The sequence below is a fragment of the Heterodontus francisci genome, chromosome 12 (assembly GCF_036365525.1).
Source record: "Heterodontus francisci isolate sHetFra1 chromosome 12, sHetFra1.hap1, whole genome shotgun sequence".
Lineage (NCBI taxonomy): Eukaryota > Metazoa > Chordata > Chondrichthyes > Heterodontiformes > Heterodontidae > Heterodontus > Heterodontus francisci.
In genome coordinates, this window is record NC_090382.1 from 12,429,460 (window position 1) to 12,454,458 (window position 24,999).

General features: G+C 43.5%; 1 protein-coding gene across 1 annotated transcript in view; it reads left to right on the plus strand.

Moving 5' to 3' along the window:
* The first annotated feature begins 1,289 nt into the window (after window positions 1-1,289).
* Window positions 1,290-24,999, plus strand: part of LOC137375758 (G protein-coupled receptor kinase 6-like) — a 157,256-nt gene continuing 133,546 nt past the window's right edge. The window contains exons 1-3 of the mRNA XM_068043146.1: window positions 1,290-1,396; window positions 15,836-15,913; window positions 16,193-16,293. Coding sequence (XP_067899247.1) covers window positions 1,376-1,396; window positions 15,836-15,913; window positions 16,193-16,293 — 200 coding nt within the window. The 5' untranslated portion in view covers window positions 1,290-1,375. The remainder of the gene's footprint in view (window positions 1,397-15,835; window positions 15,914-16,192; window positions 16,294-24,999) is intronic.

Here is a 24,999-nt window from a genome sequence, read left to right on the forward strand (position 1 = left end):
ATCTGCCCAAGCCTGGATATTGTCCAGGTCTTGCTACATATGGACACGGACTGCTTCAGTATCTGAGGCGTTGTGAATGATGCTGGACATTGTGCAATCAGCAAACATCCCCACTTCTGACCTAATGATTGAAGGATGTTGAAGATGGTTGGGCCGAGGACACTACCCTGAGGAACTCCTGCAGTGATGTCCTGGAGCTGAGATGATTGACCTCCAACAACCACAACCATCTTCCTTTGCGCTAGGTATGACTCCAACCATCCCCTGATTCCCATTGACCTCAAGGAGCCCGAGTAAAATTGATGACATCCTCTTCAAATGCTGTCTTGCCGTCAAGTGCAGTCACTCTCGACCTGCTGCTCGAATTCAGCTCTCCTCTCCATGTTTGGACCATGGGTGTAATGAGGTCAGGAGCTGAGTGGCCCTGGCTGAACCCAAACTGAGCATCGGTGAACAGGTTATTGCTGAGTTAGTGCCATTTGATAGCACTGTCTCAGTAACCAACCTGAGACCCCAAAGCCCGTCCACCATCTACAAGACACAATCAGGAGTGTGATGGAATACTCATCACTTGCCTGGATGGGTGCAGCTCCAACAACACTCAAGAAGCTCAACACCATCCAGGACAAAGTAGCCCACTTGATTGGCGATTGGCACCCCATCTACAAATATTCACTCCCTCCATCACCGACACACAGTGACAGCAGTGTGTACCATCAACAAGATGCACTGCAGCAACGCATCAAGGCTCCTTAGACAGCACCTTCCAAACCCACAACCTCTACCAACTAGAAGGACAAGGGCAGCAGACGCATGGGAACACCACCACCTGCAAGTTCCCCTCCAAGTCACACACCATCCTGACTTGGAACTATATCACTATTCCTTCACTGTCACTGGGTCAAAATCCTGGATCTCCCTTCCTAACAGCACTGTGGGTGTACCTACCCCACATGGACTGCAGCGGTTCACGAAGGCAGCTCACCACCACCTTCTGAAGGGCAGTTAGGGATGGGCAATAAATGCTGGCCTGGCCAGTGACGCCCATATTCTGTGACTGAATTTTTTTTTAAAGCCCTGGTGTGCTGTATTTCCGGTCGACTGGTGTGCAATATGTCTGGTGCAGTGATACAGAGACTGATTGTTGTTGGTGTATTGGTCCCTGTGGACCTTGTTCTGATTGATTCATTTATGTTATTAACTAATTAACGAACCATAGATTTGTGATGTTCAATGGAGTTGCACGAATTACTGTAATCTTGACTTTTTCATTTTCTTTGCAGAGAAGGATTATAAGAGCCTGTGTGATGAGCAACCTATTGGGAGGCTGCTGTTTCGCCAGTTCTGTGAGACTCGACCAGAACTGTGTCGCTGTATGAAGTTTTTGGATGCAGTGGTAAGTGTCTGTGTGCATGAAAAGACAACCTTCCAAATCTTGTTAAGTCTGCACTTTCTTTTCTCACCAGATGGTGATGTCCCCATTCTCCCCGATAACCTGGCTCCTTGCAGCTGCGCCTAATCACCAGTTCCCATGTGACTATTGCACTGTGGAAGGCATCGTATTGAGTGGAAGCAGTCTGTTTAGTTTACTGGCAGGCAGCCCTGACATCAGACCCACACAAGGAGGGGTGTGATCAGGAACAGGAACCCCTGACTGTTTCTTTCCTTCCCTCTTAGGTCTCCTGAGAGCTCGTTGGGCTGAGGCCAACTGCAGACCTGCACTCAGGCCCTTCTGTCTCTCTCACATTGTACAGCCTGTCCTGACACTGAACAAATGATATTCTTCAATAAAAACATGTACATTAGAGTCATAGAGTCATACAGCATAGAAACAGGCCCTTCGGCCCACCGCGTCCATGCCAACCATAATGCCTATCTATACTAATCCCACCTGCCTGCATTAATTCCATATCCCTCTATGCCTTGTTCATTCAAGTACCTGTCCAGATGCCTCTTGATAGCACTGTCTCAGTAACCAACCTGAGACCCCAAAGCCCGTCCACCATCTACACAGTGGCGCAGTGGTTAGCACCACTGCCTCACAGCTCCAGCGAACCGGGTTCAATTCTGGGTACTGCCTGTGTGGAGTTTGCAAGTTCTCCCTGTGTCTGCGTGGGTTTCCTCCGGGTGCTCCGGTTTCCACCCACAGCCAAAAGACTTGCAGGTTGATAGGTAAATTGGCCGTTATAAATTGTCACTAGTATAGGTAGGTGGTAGGGAAATATAGGGACAGGTGGGGATGTGGTAGGAATATGGGATTAGTGTAGGATTAGTATAAATGGGTGGTTAATGGTCGGCACAGACTCGGTGGGCCGAAGGGCCTGTTTCAGTGCTGTATCTCTAAATCTAAATGTTGCTACTGTTCCTGCCTCCACCACCTCCTCGGGCAGCTCATTCCAGATACCCACCATTCTTTGTGTGAAAAATTTACCCCTTTGATCCCCTTTAAACCTCCTCCCTCTCACCTTAAATCTATGCCCTCTAGTTTTAGTCACTCCTACCATGGGAAACAGACTCTGCCTATCTATCCTATCTATGCCTCTCATAATTTTATATACCTCTATCATGTCCCCTCTCAGCCTCCTTCGCTCCAGGGAAAACAGACCCAGCTTATCTAATCTCTCTTTATAACTCAAGCCCTCCAAACCAGGCAACATCGTTGTGAATATTTTCTGCACCCTCTCTAGCTTAATCACATCTTTCCTGTAGTGCGGCGACCAGAACTGCACACAGTGCTCCAAATGCGGCCTAACCAACGTTATGTACAACTGTAACATGATGTCCCAACTCTTATACTCAATGCCTCGGCCGAAGAAGGCAAGCATGCCATACGCCTCCTTCACCACCCTGTCTACCTGTGTTGCCACTTTCAGGGAACTATGTACTTGCACCCCAAGGTGTCTCTGCTCAACAACACTCCCCAGGACCCTGCCTTTCACTGTATATGTCCTGCCCTGGTTTAACTTCCCAAAATGCATCACTTCACACTTGTCTGCATTAAATTCCATTTGCCAATCCCTTGCCCACTTTCCCAGTTGATCTATATCCTGTTGTAACCTTAGACAACCTTCTTCACTGTCCACTATACCACCAATTTTGGTGTCATCTGCAAACTTACTAATCATGCCCCTTACATTCACGTCCAAGTCATTAATAAATATGACAAACAACAGAGGGCCCAGCACCGATCCCTGCGGCACATCACTGGTCATCGGCCTCCAATCTGAAAAACAACCCTCCACTACCACCCTCTGCCTCCTATCACCAAGCCAATTTTGTATCCAATTTGCTAGCTCACCCTGGATCCCATGTGTTCTAACCTTCTGGACCAGCCTACCATTTGGGACCTTGTCAAAGGCCTTGCTAAAGTCCATGTAGACAACGTCCATCGCCCTGCCCTCGTCAATCCTCTTGGTCACCTCCTCGAAAAACTCAATCAAATTTGTGAGACATGATTTCCCACGCACAAAGCCATGCTGACTATCCTTAATCAGACCCTGCCTTTCCAAATGCATATAAATCCTCTGTCTCAGAATCCCTTCCAGTAACTTTCCCACCACTGATGTAAGGCTCACCGGCCTGTAGTTCCCTGGCATATCCCTGCTGCCCTTCTTAAATAAAGGCACAACATTAGCTATCCTCCAGTCTTCCGTACCTCACCTGTGGGTAACGATGATACAAAAATCTCTGCCAGGGCCCCAACAATCTCCTCCCTTGCTTCCCATAGCATTCTAGGATACACCTGGTCAGGCCCTGGGGATTTATCCACCTTAATGCGCTTCAAAACTTTCAACACCACCTCCTTTGTAATATTGATATGCTCCAGGATATCGGTGTTCCCTCCCTTGAACTCACTAGCTTCCATGACCTTCTCCATGGTAAATACGGATGAGAAATATTCATTTAAGACCGCTCCCATTTCCCGTGGCTCCACACATAGATTACCACACTGATCCTGAAGGGGACCTACTCTCTCCCTAGCTACCCTTTTACTCTTAATATACTTATAGAATCTTTTAGGATTCTCCTTTATCTTATCTGCCAGGGAAATCTCAAGACCCCTTTGCACCCTCCTAATTTCCTTCTTAAGTGTAGTCCTACATCCCCTATACTCCTCGAGGGACTCGCTTGATCCCAGCTGCCTATACCCGACATATGCCTCCTTCTTTGTCCTAACCAGACCCTCAATATCCCTGATCAACCAAGGTTCTCTAAACTTGCCAGCCTTGCCCTTCCATCTAACAGCAACATGCCGGCCCTGCACTCTTCCTATCTCACTTTTAAAGCCAGACGTTCGTTTACCTGTAAACAGCCTCTCCCATTCAACTTTTGAGAGTTCCTGTCTGATGCCATCGAAATTAGCCTTGCCCCAATTTAGGACTTCAACCTGAGGACCAGTCCTATCCTTTTCCATAACTATCTTGAAGCTAATTGAGATATGTTTTAGTTTAGAGATACAGCACTGAAACAGGCCCATCGGCCCACCGAGTCTGTGCCAACTATCAACCACCCATTTATACTAATCCTACACTAATTCCATATTCCTACCACATCCCCACCTGTCCCTATATTTCCCCACCACGTACCTATACTAGGGGCAATTGCTAATGGCCAATTTACCTATCAACCTGCAAGTCTTTGGCATGTGGGAGGAAACCGGAGCACCCGGAGGAAACCCACGCAAACACAGGGAGAACTTGCAAACTCCACACAGGCAGTACCCAGAATTGAACCCGGGTCGCTGGAGCTGTGAGGCTGCGGTGTTAACCACTGCGCCACTGTGCCGCTCATATGGTCACTGGTTATGGTCACTGGTCCCAAAGTGCTTCCCCACTGACGCATCAACCACCTGCCCATCCTCATTTCCGAAGAGGAGGTCGAGTGTCGCCCCTTCTCTAGTAGGACCATCCACATACTGCTTCAGAAAACTATCCTGGACTCACTTAAGAAATTCTTCCCCATCTGATCCCTTAGCACTAAGGCAGTCCCAGTCAGTATTAGGCAAGTTAAAATCACCTACTATTACAACACTATAATTCCTACACCTATCTGTGATTTCCCTACATATATGCTCCTCCACTTCCCTCTGTCTATTGGGGGGCCTATAGTATAATCCCATCAAAGTGATCACCCCTTTCTTATTTCTAATTTCTACCCATATGGCCTCGCTGGACATTCGATCACAGAAGCAGGCCATTTGGCCACCATAGTCCAGATGTCAGATGTGCCAATCACACAGTCTCATAAATGAAGAGACAGATTAAAAATCAAGAAATTTGGGAGGAAAATTATAAGTGGATTTTGGTTTCAAATGTAAACCGATATATAAATTGACTGTTGGTTTGTAAACCTCATTACTGGTTTATTTAATATCTAACATATATTACTGCATCTGAATAAGCTTTATAAAAACTTTAAAAAAAACTTCCTGTTATCCGGGTCTGGTCATAGCCCCATGTGAGGCAGAGGGATTCAACGTTACTTTTTTTTCCTCAGAGGCTATTGAAGCTTCTGCTAAAGGCACTGGATGTAGAACTCGGGTCTGCAGCTACTGGGTCCCAGGCCAGGCCAGGCCAGGCCAAGAGAGGCTTTATCGTCATCAGGGCCACATGATAGCAATGCAACGCTGAAACCTGAGAAACCAAAGAGGGCATGGAGTGGAGGGTGGGGAGTGGAGGAATTTTACATCAATCACCCCAAGACCTGTTTCTAGAAAGCTCCAGACATTTCAGTGTGGCAAGGTGCTGTATATAGAGGCCAGGTTATTATTAATGATGCATTCTGACAATGTATTGAAGGACAGGTCCCAAGCTCCCAGCGGCAGTAACCAGGACCTCAGAGTACACAGGTTCAACCACCCCGACTGCTGCACACTGGAGACAAAGTGTTTACCTGACCCTCACAGACACACGGGCCCCCAGCTTCAGCTCAATCCCCGTCCCTCCCTCCCTCCACCCGCCTGTCCCTCCCTCCCTCCACCCGCCTGTCCCTCCCTCCCTCCACCCGCCTGTCCCTCCCTCCCTCCCTCTACCCGCCTGTCCCTCCCTCCCTCCCTCTTCCTTAGTAAACACTGATACAAAGCACTCATTAAGTATTCCAGTCTTGCCCTGTGCCTCTAAGCATATATCACGCTCTTTGTCCCTAATAGTCCCCACCCTCACCTCTTACTACCCGCTTACTATTTACTCTTTGGATTCCCTTTTATGTTGACTCCCATTCTATTCTCATATTCTCTCTTTGCCAGTCTTATTTTCCTCTTCACTGCCCCTCGCAACTTCTTGTATTTGACCTGATTCTCACTTGAAGATCCACCTGATATGCATCAAATACCCTCTTTTTTGTTTCATCATATAATAGCAGTATAATACAATAGGGCAGTAATAGTCGGGGATTTTAACTACCCCAATATTCACTGGGATAGTTTCAGTGTGAAAGGAATTGAGGGAGCAGAATTCTTGAGGTGCATTCAGGGGAACTCTTTTGCCCAGTATGTAGCAAGTCCAACAAGGGATGGTGCAGATTTAGTTATTTTTAGGAAATGAAGATGGGCAGGTGGAAGGAGTGGCTGTGGGGAGAGCATTTTGGTAATAGTGATCATAATTCAGTCAGTTTTATCATAATTATGGAAAGGACAAGGATAGAACAGGAGTTGGAGTTCTCAATTGGGGCAAGGCCACTTTTACTAAATTGAGGAGTGATTTGGTGAAAATGGACTCGAAACAGCTATATGAAGATAAATCAGTGTCAGAACAGTGGGAGGCATTCAAAGGGGAGATTCAAGGGGTTCAGAGTAAACATGTTCCCACAAAGAAAAAGGGTGAGACGGCCAAATGTAGAGCCCTGTGGATATCAAGGACTCTGCAGGGTACGATAAGGCAGAAAATGTCCGACACTGAGAACTCAATACGACAGAAAGCCGAGATGAGTGTAGAAAATGGAGGGGTAAAATCGAAAAGGAAATGAGGAAAGCAAAGAGAGGGCATGAAAGAATATTGGCAGCAAAATCAAGGTGACCCCAAAGATGTCAAAGATCAAGGGTCCAAAGGTCAAGGATGTTTCAGAGCAATTACAGGACACTCTGAAGGGAGAGGGTGAACAGCCAGTGGTCGTGGTACACATTGGTACAAACAACATAGGTTTAAAAAAAAAAGGATGAGGTCCTAAAAGCAGAATATAGGGAGTTAGGAAGTAAGTTGAGAAGTAGGACCGCAAAGGTAGTGATCTCAGGATTACTCAGGATTGCAGGGTGACCAGTGATGGGAAATGAACATCCATGGATATTCAGTATTTAGGAAGGACAGGCAAAAAGTACAAGGCGGTGGAGTTCCATTGCTGTTTAAAGAGGAAATTAATTCAATAGTGAGGAAGGATATGGAATCTGTATGGGTAGAGCTGAGGAACACTAAGGGGAAAAAAACGTTAGTGGAGTTGTATATAGACCCCCAAACTGTAGTGGTGATGTTGGGAATGGCATGTAACAGGAAATTAGAGACGCATGCAATAAAGGAACGTCTGTAATTATGGGTGACTTTAATCTGCATACAGATTGGGCAAATCAAATTAGTCACAATACCATAGAGGAGGAATTCATGGAGTGTATACGGGATGGTTTTCTGGACCAATACATTGAGGAACCAACTAGAGAACAGACCATCCCAGACTGAGAGAGGAATAATTGACAGTCTAGTTGTGTGTGACCCCATGGGGATGAGCGACCATAATATGATAGAATTCTTCATCAAGATGGAGAATGATGTAGTTGATTCTGAGACTAGGGTCCTGAATCTTAATAAAGGAAACTACAAAGGTATGAAGCGCGAGTTGGCTATGATGGATTGGGAAACGTTACTTAAAGGGATGACGGTGGATAGGCAATGGCAAACATACAACGAGCACATGGATGAACTGAAACAATTGTTTATTCCTGTCTGGTGCAAAAGTATTTAGAGATACAGCACTGAAACAGGCCCTTCGGCCCACCGAGTCTGTGCCGACCATCAACCACCCATTTATACTAATCCTACACTAATCCCATATTCCTACCACATCCCCATCTGTCCCTATATTTCCCTACCACCTACCTATACTAGGGGAAATTTATAATGGCCAATTTACCTACCAACTTGCAAGTCTTTTGGCTTGTGGGAGGAAACAGGAGCACCCGGAGAAAACTCACGCAGACACAGGGAGAACTTGCAAACTCCACACAGGCAGTACCCAGAATTGAACCTAGGTCGCTGGAGCTGTGAGGCTGCGGTGTTAACCACTGTGCCACTGTGCAAACGGGAAAGGTAGCTAAACCATGGCTTACAAGGGAAATTAGAGATAACGTTGGATCCAAGGAAGAGGCATACAAATTTGCCAGAAAAAACAACAGACCTGAGGAGTGGGAGCAGTTTAGAATTCAGCAAGGGAGGACCAAGGGATTGATTAATAGGGAAAATAGAGTACGAGAGTAAGCTTGCGGGGAACATAAAAACTGACTGTAAAAGTTTCTATAGATATGTGAAGAGAAAAAGATTGGTGAAGACAAATGTAGATCCCTTACAGTCAGAAATGCGAATTTATTATGGGGAACAAAGAAATGGCTGACCAACTAAATGCATATTTTGGTTCTTCCTTCACAAAGGAGGACACAAATATCATACCAGAAATGTTGGGGAACACAGGGCTTAGTGAGAGAGAGGAACTGAAGGAAATCAGTATTAGTAGAGAAATGGTGTTGGGGAAATTGATGGGATTGAAGGCCGATAAATCCCCAGGGCCTGATGGTATGCATCCCAGAGTACTTAAGGAAGTGGCCTTAGAAATGGTGGATTCATTGGTGGTCATCTTCCAAGATTCTATAGACTCTGGAACAGTTCCTACAGATTGGAGGGTAGCTAATGTAACCCCACTATTTAAAAAGGGAGGTAGAGAGAAAGCAGGGAATTATAGACCAGTCAGCCTGGTGTCGGTAGTGCGGAATGTTCTAGAGTCCATTATCAAAGATTTTATAGCAGAGCACTTGGAGAACAGTGGTAGAATCGGACAGAGTCAGCATGGATTTACGAAAGGGAAATCATGCTTGACAAATCTAGAATTCTTCGAGGATGTAACTAGTAGAGTTGATGAGGGGGAGCCAGTGGATGTGGTTTATTTGGACTTTCAGAAGGCTTTCGACAAAGTCCCACCTAAGAGATTAGTGTGTAAAGTTAAAGTGCATGGGATTGGGGGTAGTGTATTGCGATGGATAAAAAATTGGTTGGCAGACAGGAAACAAAGAGTAGGAATAAATGGGTCTTTTTCCGAATGGCAGGCAGTAACTAGTGGGGTAACCGCAGGGATCGGTGCTAGGACCCCAGCTATTCACAATATATATTCATGATTTAGATGAGGGAACTAAATGTAATATCTCCAAATTTGCAAATGACACAAACCTGGGTGGGAGGGTGAGTTGTGAGGAGGATGCAGAGAGGCTTCAGGGTGATTTGGACAAGTTAAGTGAGTGGGCAAATGCATGGCAGATGCAGTATAACGTGAATAAATGTGAGGTTATCCACTTTGGTAGCAAAAACAGGTAGGCAGATTATTATCTGAATGGCTATAAACTGAGAGAGGGGATTATGCAACGAGACCTGGGTGTTCCAGAGATTACTACCCTCAATGTCCTACCCTTTAACTTCCTGCCCAGCTCCTGAAAACCTCAATACCTGCCCTTACTGTGTCATTGGTACCAACGTGTACCACAACTTGTAGCTTGCTCCCTTCCCTCTCCATGATGTCCTTTACCCTGGCACCAGGAAGGCAACACACCATGTGAGACTCACAATGCCAGTTACAGAAATGCCTATCTTTCCCCTAAACGATGGAATCTCCTACAGTGAGTGCATTCTACTCCTGCTGTCCCTTGCCCATTGGTGCCATGGTCTGGACTGCACTCTTTCAAGGTGTCGTCACTCCCAGCAGTCTCCAATGCTGAGTACTGGTTGAGAGTGGCACACACCCCAAAGACTCCTGCACCTGCTGCCTCTTCTTACTCTTCCAGATAGCAACTCATCTACTATCCTGAAGTCTTGCTGCCTGTGGGTGACCTCCTCCTGGAACATACGATCCAGGAAACTCTCATCCTGCCTGATGCTCAAATCCTGAGCTCGAGCTCAAGCAGCGAGAGATAATTCCTACACACATGCTTCCCCAAGACACCTGAGTATCCTGAAGTTCCCATTGACTCCCAATTTCACATTCTACTCTCATCCTACTATGAACACATTTTTCAAAATCCACAGTGCCACTCCATAAGAAATCATCAACATGCATCATGAAGATACCTGAAAGTTTTCCTGTATGATACAATCAAGTACTGCAGGATCTGCTTTTAATTGAACACAACCTATTTTCAGTAAAAGAGATCTAACCAGAAAACATCACCCTAGAAGTATCATTCAGGCCATAGATACAATTGTTTAGTTTTCCTTGTACATCTGCTGCCTCTTTGGGGAGTTTCAGAAAGACTTCTGTCTGAAAAGTATCACCCTGCAGAAACACAGCTTTTATGTTGATTGATCTACACTCCCAGGAATATATGGCCCAAAGAACAAAAAGGATTTTCAAGATTACTTTCTCAGCTGTGGGAGAGTCCACTCTAACATCAGTCTTCCCCAGTCACTCCTCAAAACCCAGACAACTAGCCTCACTTTAGTCTGATTCATCCCATCTGCAAGAACCTTTTCAGTACAAATCCATCTATATGACAAAGCTGGTTTCCCCTTATCTGGTACCTCAGAATAAACTCCAAACTCTTCAACTCTCCAATTCCCTTTCTTTTGCCTCATTATTTTATCCTTCAGTTTATTGGCAGCCACCAAAACTTCACGATCATGAGCACCTCTGCTTCCAGTTCTGTTCTGAGACTGTTCCGTGACCTTTATTTCATTGTCTAATCTATATAAGCTCAGGCCTCTATTTGCCCTTTTATGTCTGTCGGGACTACTGCAAGATTCTGAAAGGGCTTGATAGAGTAGAAGCTGAGAGATTGTTTCCGCTGCTCGGGGAATCAAGAACGCGGGGGCACAGTCTCGGGATAAGGGGCCAATCATTCAGGACTGAGATGAGGAGAAATTACTTCACTCAGAGGGTTGTTAATCTTTGGAATTCTCTATCCCAGAGGATTGAAGCTTTTCATCTTGCATTCATCGGGACAACACACAAGAATAACTAATGTAAGGGAAAACAAAAACTTATACTGCTTAAAAAGATAGTACTGATTGGTTGGCACGTGAACTTTGATTGGATGAGGCATTGCCTTGGCGAATGCACCAGTTTACGGTTACTGGCAGTTAACTGCCAAGCTTTGTTTGAAATTTAAACCAGCAGCTTGACTCTAATTGGTCAAGGCATTGCCCTGAGGAATGAACCAGCGAATGGCTGTCATTAATTTTGTTCAGCTGAAATAGGCGCAATGTTTGTACATGTTCTTTCTGTCAGCAGAGAACAGGGCCCTGTGTATTAATATATGTAGCTTCCAGTACGCGCAAATGTGCCACACTACAAGCCTGACTGACAATCTTAAATTGGTTGTCAGCATAATTCTTAGCACACTGTGGATTATTTAGCAAATGTTGTCCAATCGCGGAATCACATCTAATGTTGGACACTGTGTTTTGAGTTTTGCAAGAATGGGCAGGTTGGGTACAGCCTGTACCTTGCTAACCAATCAGCACTCTTCTCATGCAGTGTAAGTTGTTGTTTTCCCTTACATTGGTTATTCTTGTGATTGTCATGATGAGTGCAAGATGAAAAGTTTCGACGACGTCTCTATTTTCAGCAATTCTCAAGTTCTGTATTACCAAACAACTATTTAAACTCCTAATTGATGTTCAGAGGGACTTGGGTGTACCCGTACAAGGAACACAAAGTTAGCAAGCAATTACAAAGGCAAATGGCATGTGGACCTTTATTGCAAAGGGATTGGAGTATAGAATAAGGAAATCTTGGTACAATTGTACAGTGCTTTGGTGAGACCACACCTGGATGCTGTGCGCAGTTTTGGTCTCCATATTTGATGATGGATATACTTACATTGGAGGCAATACAGCGAAGGCTCACTAGATTGGACAACCCTCTCATCCCAGGAAGCAATGATGAGAGGCTGAGTAAATTGGGGCTTTACTCTTGAGTTTCAAAGAATGAGAAGTGATCTCAATGAAACATACAAGATTCTAAAGGGAATTGATAGGGTAGATACTGAGAGGTTTCCTTGGCTGGAGAATTGAGAACGCAGGGTCTGCGGTGCTAGCCACTGTGCCGCCCTTGTTAAGGTCATGTGACAATGAAAGGCTTACAAATGGCCATGGCACCACCTTCGATACTTTTTACAGATTTCACACTTCTCACTAATCTCTTCTATTAACCTTGTTTATTTTTCATCAACCACAGCTGCATCTTGTCGCAGGGTTTTTAACCTTTGAAAAGTAGGTTAAGCAAATTGTGTAAATTTAAGACAATTTGCTTTTCCTCTCTCTCTGTTTATTAGCTGATGCCATTAATACTTGTCCAACACTCTCAGACATCAGGTTTTGTTAAGGGAATACAATAATGTCCTGACTGGACAAACTGCAAATCCACTGACTTTCCAAAAATTATTGTTGTATTGTCCAGTTTCATTTGTGTTTGTTCATAAAAGAATTACTCAACAGCATAGATATCTGACTAGAGAAAACACCAGTTCTTATAAAATGGCTTACTCCAGCTGTTTTATGTGGAATTACAATTCTCTTCAGTGACTTCAATATGTTGCCATCACCAAATCTAAAGCAAGCAGTCCAGGACTGACCAAAAGAATTTATTTGGATTTATCATTATCTTCCTTTTCTGCCTCAGAATTCTGTGTCATGTGTTATTTCGAGATCTCTGCCCCTCTGCAATGCACAGTTCACTGCATAATGATACTTCGAGTCATATCTGAAGCACCTATTCTTGGGCATTCCCAGGATTCATTCACCTATTGCTGTTCTAATTCTGTCTTCTGTTGTAAAAGTCCTGGTCTGCTGAAGGTATTTTCATCATCATTCTGCCTGTCTTTAATCCTTTCACAGTATTGATGCCTGCGTCCAGTATCTGGACCATTTTAAAATCTGGCAATCGTAGAGTCTGCTATTCTTTGTGTCACTGTGGAATGTCCAATTTGTTCCATGAAGGCTGAAGGGAATGATTGTTTCCCAGGAATTTTTCCAAGCCAGCAGACATCTGATCCAACAGGGGTCTTCCTCTCCGAGAACTAAACATCAGTTAGAACCAGGAACCTGTCCATATGCGACACCTGGGCACAACCCAGCAATTTAACTGCGAGCACTGATCCAGGGATCACCACATTGAATTTCATCAATCTCAGTCTTTTATACAATCTGGTTAAAGTCCATGATATAACCTTCCATGGAATGACCATCTGTTTTCTGAAATCTGTCAAAGTCTGACCAAGACTCATAGGCATTTAACAGATCATCTTTTGTGTAAATTTCATTCAAGAACTTGAAGAGAAAGTCCAACCCTTCATCACTATCCAATTGACAGGCACCCAGCTCACGAAATACTTGACTTCACATTTTACTTTTGGTAGGAAGTGAGAACACTTTGGTAGGGACATAACCAGTCTATAAAAACAAAGGTGACCACGGTGACTGCAACAACTACCGTGGAATGTCCCTGCTCAGCATAGTGGGGAAAGTCTTTGCTCGAGTCGCTCTGAACAGGCTCCAGAAGCTGGCCGAGCGCGTCTACCCTGAGGCACAGTGTGGCTTTCGTGCAGAGAGATCGACCGTTGACATGCTGTTCTCCCTTCGTCAGATACAGGAGAAATGCCGTGAACAACAGATGCCCCTCTACATTGCTTTCATTGATCTCACCAAAGCCTATGACCTCGTCAGCAGACGTGGTCTCTTCAGACTACTAGAAAAGATTGGATGCCCACCAAAGCTACTAAGTATTATCACCTCATTCCATGACAACATGAAAGGCACAATTCAATATGGTGGCTCCTCATCAGAGCCCTTTCCTATCCTGAGTGGCGTGAAACAGGGCTGTGTTCTCGCACCCACACTTTTTGGGATTTTCTTCTCCCTGCTGCTTTCACATGCGTTCAAGTCCTCTGAAGAAGGAATTTTCCTCCACACAAGATCAGGGGGCAGGTTGTTCAACCTTGCCCGTCTAAGAGCGAAGTCCAAAGTACGGAAAGTCCTCATCAGGGAACTGCTCTTTGCTGACGATGCTGCTTTAACATCTCACGCTGAAGAGTGTCTGCAGAGACGCATCAACAGGTTTGCGGCTGCCTGCAATGAATTTGGCCTAACCATCAGCCTCAACAAAACGAACATCATGGGGCAGGACGTCAGAAATGCTCCATCCATCAATATTGGCGACCACGCTCTGGAAGTGGTTCAAGAGTTCACCTACCTAGTCTCAACTATCACCAGTAACCTGTCTCTAGATGCAGAAATCGACAAGCGCATGGGAAAGGCTTCCACTGCTATGTCCAGACTGGCCAAGAGAGTGTGGGAAAATGGCGCACTGACACGGAACACAAAAGTCCGAGTGTATCAGGCCTGTGTCCTCAGTACCTTGCTGTATGGCAGCGAGGCCTGGACAACGTATGTCAGCCAAGAGCGACGTCTCAATTCATTCCATCTTCGCTGCCTCCAGAGAATACTTGGCATCAGATGGCAGGACCGTATCTCCAACACAGAAGTCCTCAAGGCGGCCAACATCCCCAGCTTGTACACACTACTGAGTCAGCGGCGCTTGAGATGGCTTGGCCATGTGAGCCGCATGGAAGATGGCAGGATCCCCAAAGACACATTGTACAGCGCGCTCGCCACTGGTATCAGACCCACCGGCCGTCCATGTCTCCGCTTTAAAGACGTCTGCAAACGCGACATGAAATCCTGTGACATTGATCACAAGTTGTGGGAGTCAGTTGCCAGCGTTCGCCAGAGCTGGCGGGCAGCCATAAAGACGGGGCTAAAATATGGCGAGTCGAAGAGACTTAGTAGTTGGCAGGGAAAAAGACAGAGGCGCAAGGGGCGAGCCAACTGTGCAACAGCCCTGACAAACAAATTTCTCTGCAGCACCTGTGGAAGAGCCTGTCACTCTAGAATTGGCCTTTATAGCCACTCCAGGCGCTGCTTCACAAACCACTGACCACCTCCAGGCGCTTACCCATTGTCTCTCGAGATAAGGAGGCCAAAGAAGAAGACATAACCAGATCATTCTTCCACTGATCATATGATTCAGACTTTAAGAATATTGGAGGGTAATCATACCCCAAAAATTTACACTTGTTTTCTGCCATTTTTCACTGGCTACTAGGAATGTAGTTTTCTGACTGAAAATGTTTTTCTTAGCTTCCAACCTTCATCTTTAGGTAACCATCCTCTGCTCCCAATGTTATACTCAGAAAGCCAGGTGGTGAAGGATAGAACTGGAGCCAATCTTTACCCACTCTTATAAGCAATTTATTTATAGAGTTACACATGACAAGTATACACTGTCTAAGCAACAAACGACTACAGTTTCAGTCAATGTCTATTTATAGGAGCACAAGTGACTCACCAGTTAATACCCACTACCTGCATACAATTAAACTCAATTCATATACAATTAACACTTTGGGATATCTTCTTACATGAAACGTTATTATGTAAATCCTAGTTGTTTTCCTGAGCTTTGCTGTGGACTCTGTGCATGTGCAAAACTCTTGGCAATCTCAGCAATTGCTTGGTATTTGTGCAATCCAACCATACCCTTTCCGTATATCTACTGGACTCGAACAAATGACAGCATGTCTGTGCTTTCTCCTTAGGCAGACTATGAGGTAACTCCAGATGAAAAGCGAAAGGATTGTGGTCAGTGCCTGGTGGACAAGTTCCTAAATCCCAAGGTATTCCATTACCTCCATTCTTTCCCCTGTGTGAGAAATGGTCGAAACCTCCTTGAAAACACAGATGTAACAAACAATGTGGTTGTGTGAAATGGTGATAGACTCCTGGAGCTCTGAGTACAGTAAGGGATTGGGACCAATACATATCATGAGACAGAACAGGCTGACACTCAAGCCGGGCTGAGGATGGTGCAGATTGATGAGGCTCACATTTTCATGCCAAAGGGAGGTTTGAAACAAAGGTTCAATAATGCTGAGCTTGTCTTTTTTTCTCTTTAGTCCCCTGATTATATTTCAGAGGTACCCACCAACCTGAGGAGTCACTGTTCACAAGAGCTGCAAAATGGAGCATCCAAAGAGCTGTTCAAGGAGTGTCAGAAGTGAGTGTGTGCGAGGGAACCGGTGATTCAACACCTGGCCTTTAAGAACTGATTGCTCTAAGTTTCCAGTTGTTCAGGTCTATTACAGGTTTTATTTTTCCATCAATGCAGTAATAACAAGAACAACTTGAATTTATATAGCACCTTTAATACAAGCTACTTCACAGCATCATTTACAAGCAATTTGAAATCAAGGTGCCCAAGCGATGAGGACAGAATCTTAGTCGAAGCAGTGGGTCTGAGGGAGCACCTTAAAGTAAGGAAGTGAGGCAGCGAGGTTCTATGAAGGAATTCCAGACCACAGGGCTACAAACAGCAGACTGATTACAAATGAGGTGCTCAAGAGGCCATTATTCAAGGAGTGCAGATATTTGGAGGCTTGTAGGGCTGACGCAGAGGACAGAGATAGGGAGGGGCAAGGGCATTGCAGGGATCTGAAAACAAGGATGAGAATTTTAAAATTCGGACGTTCAGAGTGCAAACTGATCACAGATACAGTAATATTCAGAGGGGAAACTGATCACAGATACAGTAATATTCAGAGGGGAAACTGCTCATAGATACAGTAATATTCAGAGGGGAAACTGATCACAGATACAGTAATATTCAGAGGGGAAACTGATCACAGATACAGTAATATTCAGAGGGGAAACTGCTCATAGATACAGTAATATTCAGAGGGGAAACTGCTCATAGATACAGTAATATTCAGACAGCAGAAACTGATCACAGATACAGTAATATTCAGACAGCAGAAACTGATCACAGATCCAGTAATATTCAGAGGGGAAACTGCTCATAGATACAGTAATATTCAGACAGCAGAAACTGATCACAGATACAGTAATATTCAGACAGCAGAAACTGATCACAGATACAGTAATATTCAGAGGGGAAACTGCTCATAGATACAGTAATATTCAGACAGCAGAAACTGATCACAGATACAGTAATATTCAGAGGGGAAACTGCTCATAGATACAGTAATATTCAGACAGCAGAAACTGATCACAGATACAGTAATATTCAGACAGCAGAAACTGATCACAGATACAGTAATATTCAGAGGGGAAACTGCTCACAGATACAGTAATATTCAGAGGGGAAACTGCTCACAGATACAGTAATATTCAGACAGCAGAAACTGCTCACAGATACAGTAATATTCAGACAGCAGAAACTGATCACTGATACAGTAATATTCAGAGGGGAAACTGATCACAGATACAGTAATATTCAGAGGGGAAACTGCTCACAGATACAGTAATATTCAGAGGGGAAACTGCTCATAGATACAGTAATATTCAGACAGCAGAAACTGATCACAGATACAGTAATATTCAGAGGGGAAACTGCTCACAGATACAGTAATATTCAGACAGCAGAAACTGATCACAGATACAGTAATATTCAGAGGGGAAACTGCTCATAGATACAGTAATATTCAGACAGCAGAAACTGATCACAGTACAGTAATATTCAGAGAGAGGGGAATCTGCTCACTGACACAGTAATATTCAGACAGCAGAAACTGATCACAGATATAGTAATATTCAGACAGCAGAAACTGATCACAGATACAGTTATATTCAGAGAGAGGGGAACCTGCTCACAGATACAGTAATATTCAGACAGCAGAAACTGATCACAGATACAGTAATATTCAGACAGCAGAAACTGATCACAGATACAGTAATATTCAGAGAGAGGGGAACCTGCTCACTAATACAATAATATTCAGACAGCAGAAACTGATCACAGATACAGTAATATTCAGACAGCAGAAACTGCTCACAGATCCAGTAATATTCAGACAGCAGAAACTGATCACAGATACAGTAATATTCAGAGAGAGGGGAACCTGCTCACTGATACAGTAATATTCAGACAGCAGAAACTGATCACAGATACATTCATATTCAGACAGCAGAAACTGATCACAGATACAGTAATATTCAGAGAGAGGAGAACCTGCTCACAGATGCAGTAAGATTCAGACAGCAGAAACTGATCACAGATACAGTCATATTCAGACAGCAGAAACTGATCACAGATACAGTAATATTCAGAGAGAGGGGAAACTGCTCACAGATACAGAAAAATTCAGAGGGGAAACTGCTCACAGATACAGTAATATTCAGAGGGGAAACTGCTCACAGATCCAGTAATATTCAGACAGCAGAAACTGATCACAGATACAGTAATATTCAGAGAGAGGGGAACCTGCTCACTGATACAGTAATATTCAGACAGCAGAAACTGATCACAGATACAGTAATATTCAGAGAGAGGGGAACCTGCTCACAGATGCAGTAATATTCAGACAGCAGAAACTGATCACAGATACATTCATATTCAGACAGCAGAAACTGATCACAGATACAGTAAGATTCAGAGAGAGGGGAACCTGGTCACAGATGCAGTCATATTCAGACAGCAGAAACTGATCACAGATACAGTAATATTCAACAAGAGCGGAACCTGCTCACAGATACAGAAAAATTCAGAGGGGAAACTGCTCACAGATACAGTAATATTCAGAGGGGAAACTGCTCACAGATCCAGTAATATTCAGACAGCAGATACTGATCACAGATACAGTAATATTCAGAGAGAGGGGAACCTGCTCACTGATACAGTAATATTCAGACAGCAGAAACTGATCACAGATACAGTAATATTCAGAGAGAGGGGAACCTGCTCACAGATGCAGTAATATTCAGACAGCAGAAACTGATCACAGATACATTCATATTCAGACAGCAGAAACTCATCACAGATACAGTCAGATTCAGAGAGAGGGGAACCTGCTCACAGATACAGTCATATTCAGACAGCAGAAACTGATCACAGATACAGTAATATTCAGACAGCAGAAACTGATCACAGATACAGTAATATTCAGAGAGTGGGAAAACTGCTCACAGATACAGTAATATTCAGAGGGGAAACTGCTCACAGATCCAGTAATATTCAGACAGCAGAAACTGATCACAGATACAGTAATATTCAGAGAGAGGGGAACCTGCTCACTGATACAGTAATATTCAGACAGCAGAAACTGATCACAGATACAGTAATATTCAGAGAGAGGGGAACCTGCTCACAGATGCAGTAATATTCAGACAGCAGAAACTGATCACAGATACATTCATATTCAGACAGCAGAAACTGATCACAGATACAGTAAGATTCAGAGAGAGGGGAACCTGGTCACAGATGCAGTCATATTCAGACAGCAGAAACTGATCACAGATACAGTAATATTCAACAAGAGCGGAACCTGCTCACAGATACAGAAAAATTCAGAGGGGAAACTGCTCACAGATACAGTAATATTCAGAGGGGAAACTGCTCACAGATCCAGTAATATTCAGACAGCAGATACTGATCACAGATACAGTAATATTCAGAGAGAGGGGAACCTGCTCACTGATACAGTAATATTCAGACAGCAGAAAATGATCACAGATACAGTAATATTCAGAGAGAGGGGAACCTGCTCACAGATGCAGTAATATTCAGACAGCAGAAACTGATCACAGATACATTCATATTCAGACAGCAGAAACTCATCACAGATACAGTCAGATTCAGAGAGAGGGGAACCTGCTCACAGATACAGTCATATTCAGACAGCAGAAACTGATCACAGATACAGTAATATTCAGAGAGTGGGGAACCTGCTCACAGATACAGTAATATTCAGACAGCAGAAACTGATCACAGATACAGTAATATTCAGAGAGAGGGGAACCTGATCACAGATGCAGTCATATTCAGACAGCAGAAACTGATCACAGATACAGTAATATTCAGAGAGAGGGGAACCTGCTCACAGAAACAGTCATATTCAGACAGCAGAAACTGATCACAGATACAGTAATGTTCAGAGAGAGGGTTACCTGCTCACAGATACAGTCATATTCAGACAGCAGAAACTGATCACAGATACAGTAATATTCAGACAGAAGAAACTGATCACAGATACAGTAATATTCAGAGAGTGGGGAACCTGCTCACAGATACAGTAATATTCAGACAGCAGAAACTGATCACAGATACAGTAATATTCAGACAGCAGAAACTGATCACAGATACAGTAATATTCAGAGAGAGGGGAACCTGCTCACTGGTACGGTAATATTCAGACAGCAGAAACTGATCACAGACACAGTAATATTCAGAGAGAGGGGAACCTGCTCACAGATACAGTAATATTCAGACAGCAGAAACTGATCACAGATACAGTAATATTCAGACAGCAGAAACTGATCACAGATACAGTAATATTCAGAGAGAGGGGAATCTGCTCACAGACACAGTAAAATTCAGACAGCAGAAACTGATCACAGATACAGTCATATTCAGAGAGAGGGGAACCTGCTCACAGATACAGTAATATTCAGACAGCAGAAACTGATCACAGATACAGTAACATTCAGAGAGAGGGGAACCTGCTCACAGATACAGTAATATTCAGACAGCAGAAACTGATCACAGATACAGTAATATTCAGAGAGAGGTGAACCTGCTCACAGATGCAGTAATATTCAGACAGCAGAAACTGATCACAGATACAGTAATATTCAGAGAGAGGGGAAACTGCTCACAGAGACAGTAATATTCAGAAAGAGCAGAACCTGCCCACAGATACAGAAAAATTCAGAGGGGAAACTGCTCACAGATACAGTAATATTCAGAAGGGAAACTGCTCACAGATCCAGTAATATTCAGACAGCAGAGACTGATCACAGATACAGTAATATTCAGAGAGAGGGCAAACTGCTCACAGATACAGTAATATTCAGAGAGCAGAAACTGATCACAGATACAGTAATATTCAGAGAGAGGGGAACCTGCTCTCTGATACAGTAATATTCAGACAGCAGAAACTGATCACAGATACAGTAATATTCAGAGAGAGGGGAACCTGCTCACAGATACAGTAATATTCAGACAGCAGAAACTGATCACAGATACAGTAATATTCAGACAGCAGAAACTGATCACAGTACAGTAATATTCAGAGAGAGGGGAATCTGCTCACTGACACAGTAATATTCAGACAGCAGAAACTGATCACAGATACAGTAATATTCAGAGAGAGAGGGGAACCTGCTCACAGATATAGTAATATTCAGACAGCAGAAACTGATCACAGATCCAGTTATATTCAGAGAGAGGGGAACCTGCTCACAGATACAGTAATATTCAGACAGCAGAAACTGATCACAGATACAGTAATATTCAGACAGCAGAAACTGATCACAGATACAGTAATATTCAGAGAGAGGGGAACCTGCTCACAGATACAGTAATATTCAGACAGCAGAAACTGCTCACAGATCCAGTAATATTCAGACAGCAGAAACTGATCACAGATACAGTAATATTCAGAGAGAGGGGAACCTGCTCACTGATACAGTAATATTCAGACAGCAGAAACTGATCACAGATACAGTAATATTCAGAGAGAGGGGAACCTGCTCACAGATGCAGTAATATTCAGACAGCAGAAACTGATCACAGATACATTCATATTCAGACAGCAGAAACTGATCACAGATACAGTAATATTCAGAGAGACGGGAACCTGCTCACAGATGCAGTAATATTCAGATAGCAGAAACTGATCACAGATACAGTAATATTCAGACAGAAGAAACTGATCACAGATACAGTAATATTCAGAGAGTGGGGAACCTGCTCACAGATACAGTAATATTCAGATAGCAGAAACTGATCACAGATACAGTAATATTCAGACAGCAGAAACTGATCACAGTACAGTAATATTCAGAGAGAGGGGAATCTGCTCACTGATACAGTAATATTCAGACAGCAGAAACTGATCACAGATACAGTAATATTCAGAGAGAGGGGAAAATGCTCACAGAGACAGTAATATTCAGAAAGAGCGGAACCTGCTCACAGATACAGAAAAATTGAGAGGGGAAACTGCTCACAGATACAGTAATATTCAGAGGGGAAACTGCTCACAGATCCAGTAATATTCAGACAGCACTAACTGATCACAGATACAGTAATATTCAGAGAGAGGGGAACCTGCTCACTGATACAGTAATATTCAGACAGCAGAAACTGATCACAGATACAATAATATTCAGAGAGAGGGGAAACTGCTCACAGATACAGTAATATTCAGACAGCGCTAACTGATCACAGATACAGTAATATTCAGAGAGAGGGGAACCTGCTCACTGATACAGTAATATTCAGACAGCAGAAACTGATCACAGATACAGTAATATTCAGAGAGAGGGGAACCTGCTCACAGATACAGTAATATTCAGACAGCAGAAACTGATCACAGATACAGTAATATTCAGACAGCAGAAACTGATCACAGTACAGTAATATTCAGAGAGAGGGGAATCTGCTCACTGACACAGTAATATTCAGACAGCAGAAACTGATCACAGATACAGTAATATTCAGACAGCAGAAACTGATCACAGATACAGTAATATTCAGAGAGAGGGGAACCTGCTCACTGATACAGTAATATTCAGACAGCAGAAACTGATCACAGATACAGTAATATTCAGAGAGAGGGGAACCTGCTCACAGATGCAGTAATATTCAGACAGCAGAAACTGATCACAGATACATTCATATTCAGACAGCAGAAACTGATCACAGATACAGTAAGATTCAGAGAGAGGGGAACCTGGTCACAGATGCAGTCATATTCAGACAGCAGAAACTGATCACAGATACAGTAATATTCAACAAGAGCGGAACCTGCTCACAGATACAGAAAAATTCAGAGGGGAAACTGCTCACAGATACAGTAATATTCAGAGGGGAAACTGCTCACAGATCCAGTAATATTCAGACAGCAGATACTGATCACAGATACAGTAATATTCAGAGAGAGGGGAACCTGCTCACTGATACAGTAATATTCAGACAGCAGAAAATGATCACAGATACAGTAATATTCAGAGAGAGGGGAACCTGCTCACAGATGCAGTAATATTCAGACAGCAGAAACTGATCACAGATACATTCATATTCAGACAGCAGAAACTCATCACAGATACAGTCAGATTCAGAGAGAGGGGAACCTGCTCACAGATACAGTCATATTCAGACAGCAGAAACTGATCACAGATACAGTAATATTCAGACAGCAGAAACTGATCACAGATACAGTAATATTCAGAGAGTGGGGAACCTGCTCACAGATACAGTAATATTCAGACAGCAGAAACTGATCACAGATACAGTAATATTCAGAGAGAGGGGAACCTGATCACAGATGCAGTCATATTCAGACAGCAGAAACTGATCACAGATACAGTAATATTCAGAGAGAGGGGAACCTGCTCACAGATACAGTCATATTCAGACAGCAGAAACTGATCACAGATACAGTAATGTTCAGAGAGAGGGTTACCTGCTCACAGATACAGTCATATTCAGACAGCAGAAACTGATCACAGTACAGTAATATTCAGAGAGAGGGGAATCTGCTCACTGATACAGTAATATTCAGACAGCAGAAACTGATCACAGATACAGTAATATTCAGAGAGAGGGGAAAATGCTCACAGAGACAGTAATATTCAGAAAGAGCGGAACCTGCTCACAGATACAGACAAATTGAGAGGGGAAACTGCTCACAGATACAGTAATATTCAGAGGGGAAACTGCTCACAGATCCAGTAATATTCAGACAGCACTAACTGATCACAGATACAGTAATATTCAGAGAGAGGGGAACCTGCTCACTGATACAGTAATATTCAGACAGCAGAAACTGATCACAGATACAATAATATTCAGAGAGAGGGGAAACTGCTCACAGATACAGTAATATTCAGACAGCGCTAACTGATCACAGATACAGTAATATTCAGAGAGAGGGGAACCTGCTCACTGATACAGTAATATTCAGACAGCAGAAACTGATCACAGATACAGTAATATTCAGAGAGAGGGGAACCTGCTCACAGATACAGTAATATTCAGACAGCAGAAACTGATCACAGATACAGTAATATTCAGACAGCAGAAACTGATCACAGTACAGTAATATTCAGAGAGAGGGGAATCTGCTCACTGACACAGTAATATTCAGACAGCAGAAACTGATCACAGATACAGTAATATTCAGACAGCAGAAACTGATCACAGATACAGTAATATTCAGAGAGAGGGGAACCTGCTCACTGATACAGTAATATTCAGACAGCAGAAACTGATCACAGATACAGTAATATTCAGAGAGAGGGGAACCTGCTCACAGATGCAGTAATATTCAGACAGCAGAAACTGATCACAGATACATTCATATTCAGACAGCAGAAACTGATCACAGATACAGTAAGATTCAGAGAGAGGGGAACCTGGTCACAGATGCAGTCATATTCAGACAGCAGAAACTGATCACAGATACAGTAATATTCAACAAGAGCGGAACCTGCTCACAGATACAGAAAAATTCAGAGGGGAAACTGCTCACAGATACAGTAATATTCAGAGGGGAAACTGCTCACAGATCCAGTAATATTCAGACAGCAGATACTGATCACAGATACAGTAATATTCAGAGAGAGGGGAACCTGCTCACTGATACAGTAATATTCAGACAGCAGAAAATGATCACAGATACAGTAATATTCAGAGAGAGGGGAACCTGCTCACAGATGCAGTAATATTCAGACATCAGAAACT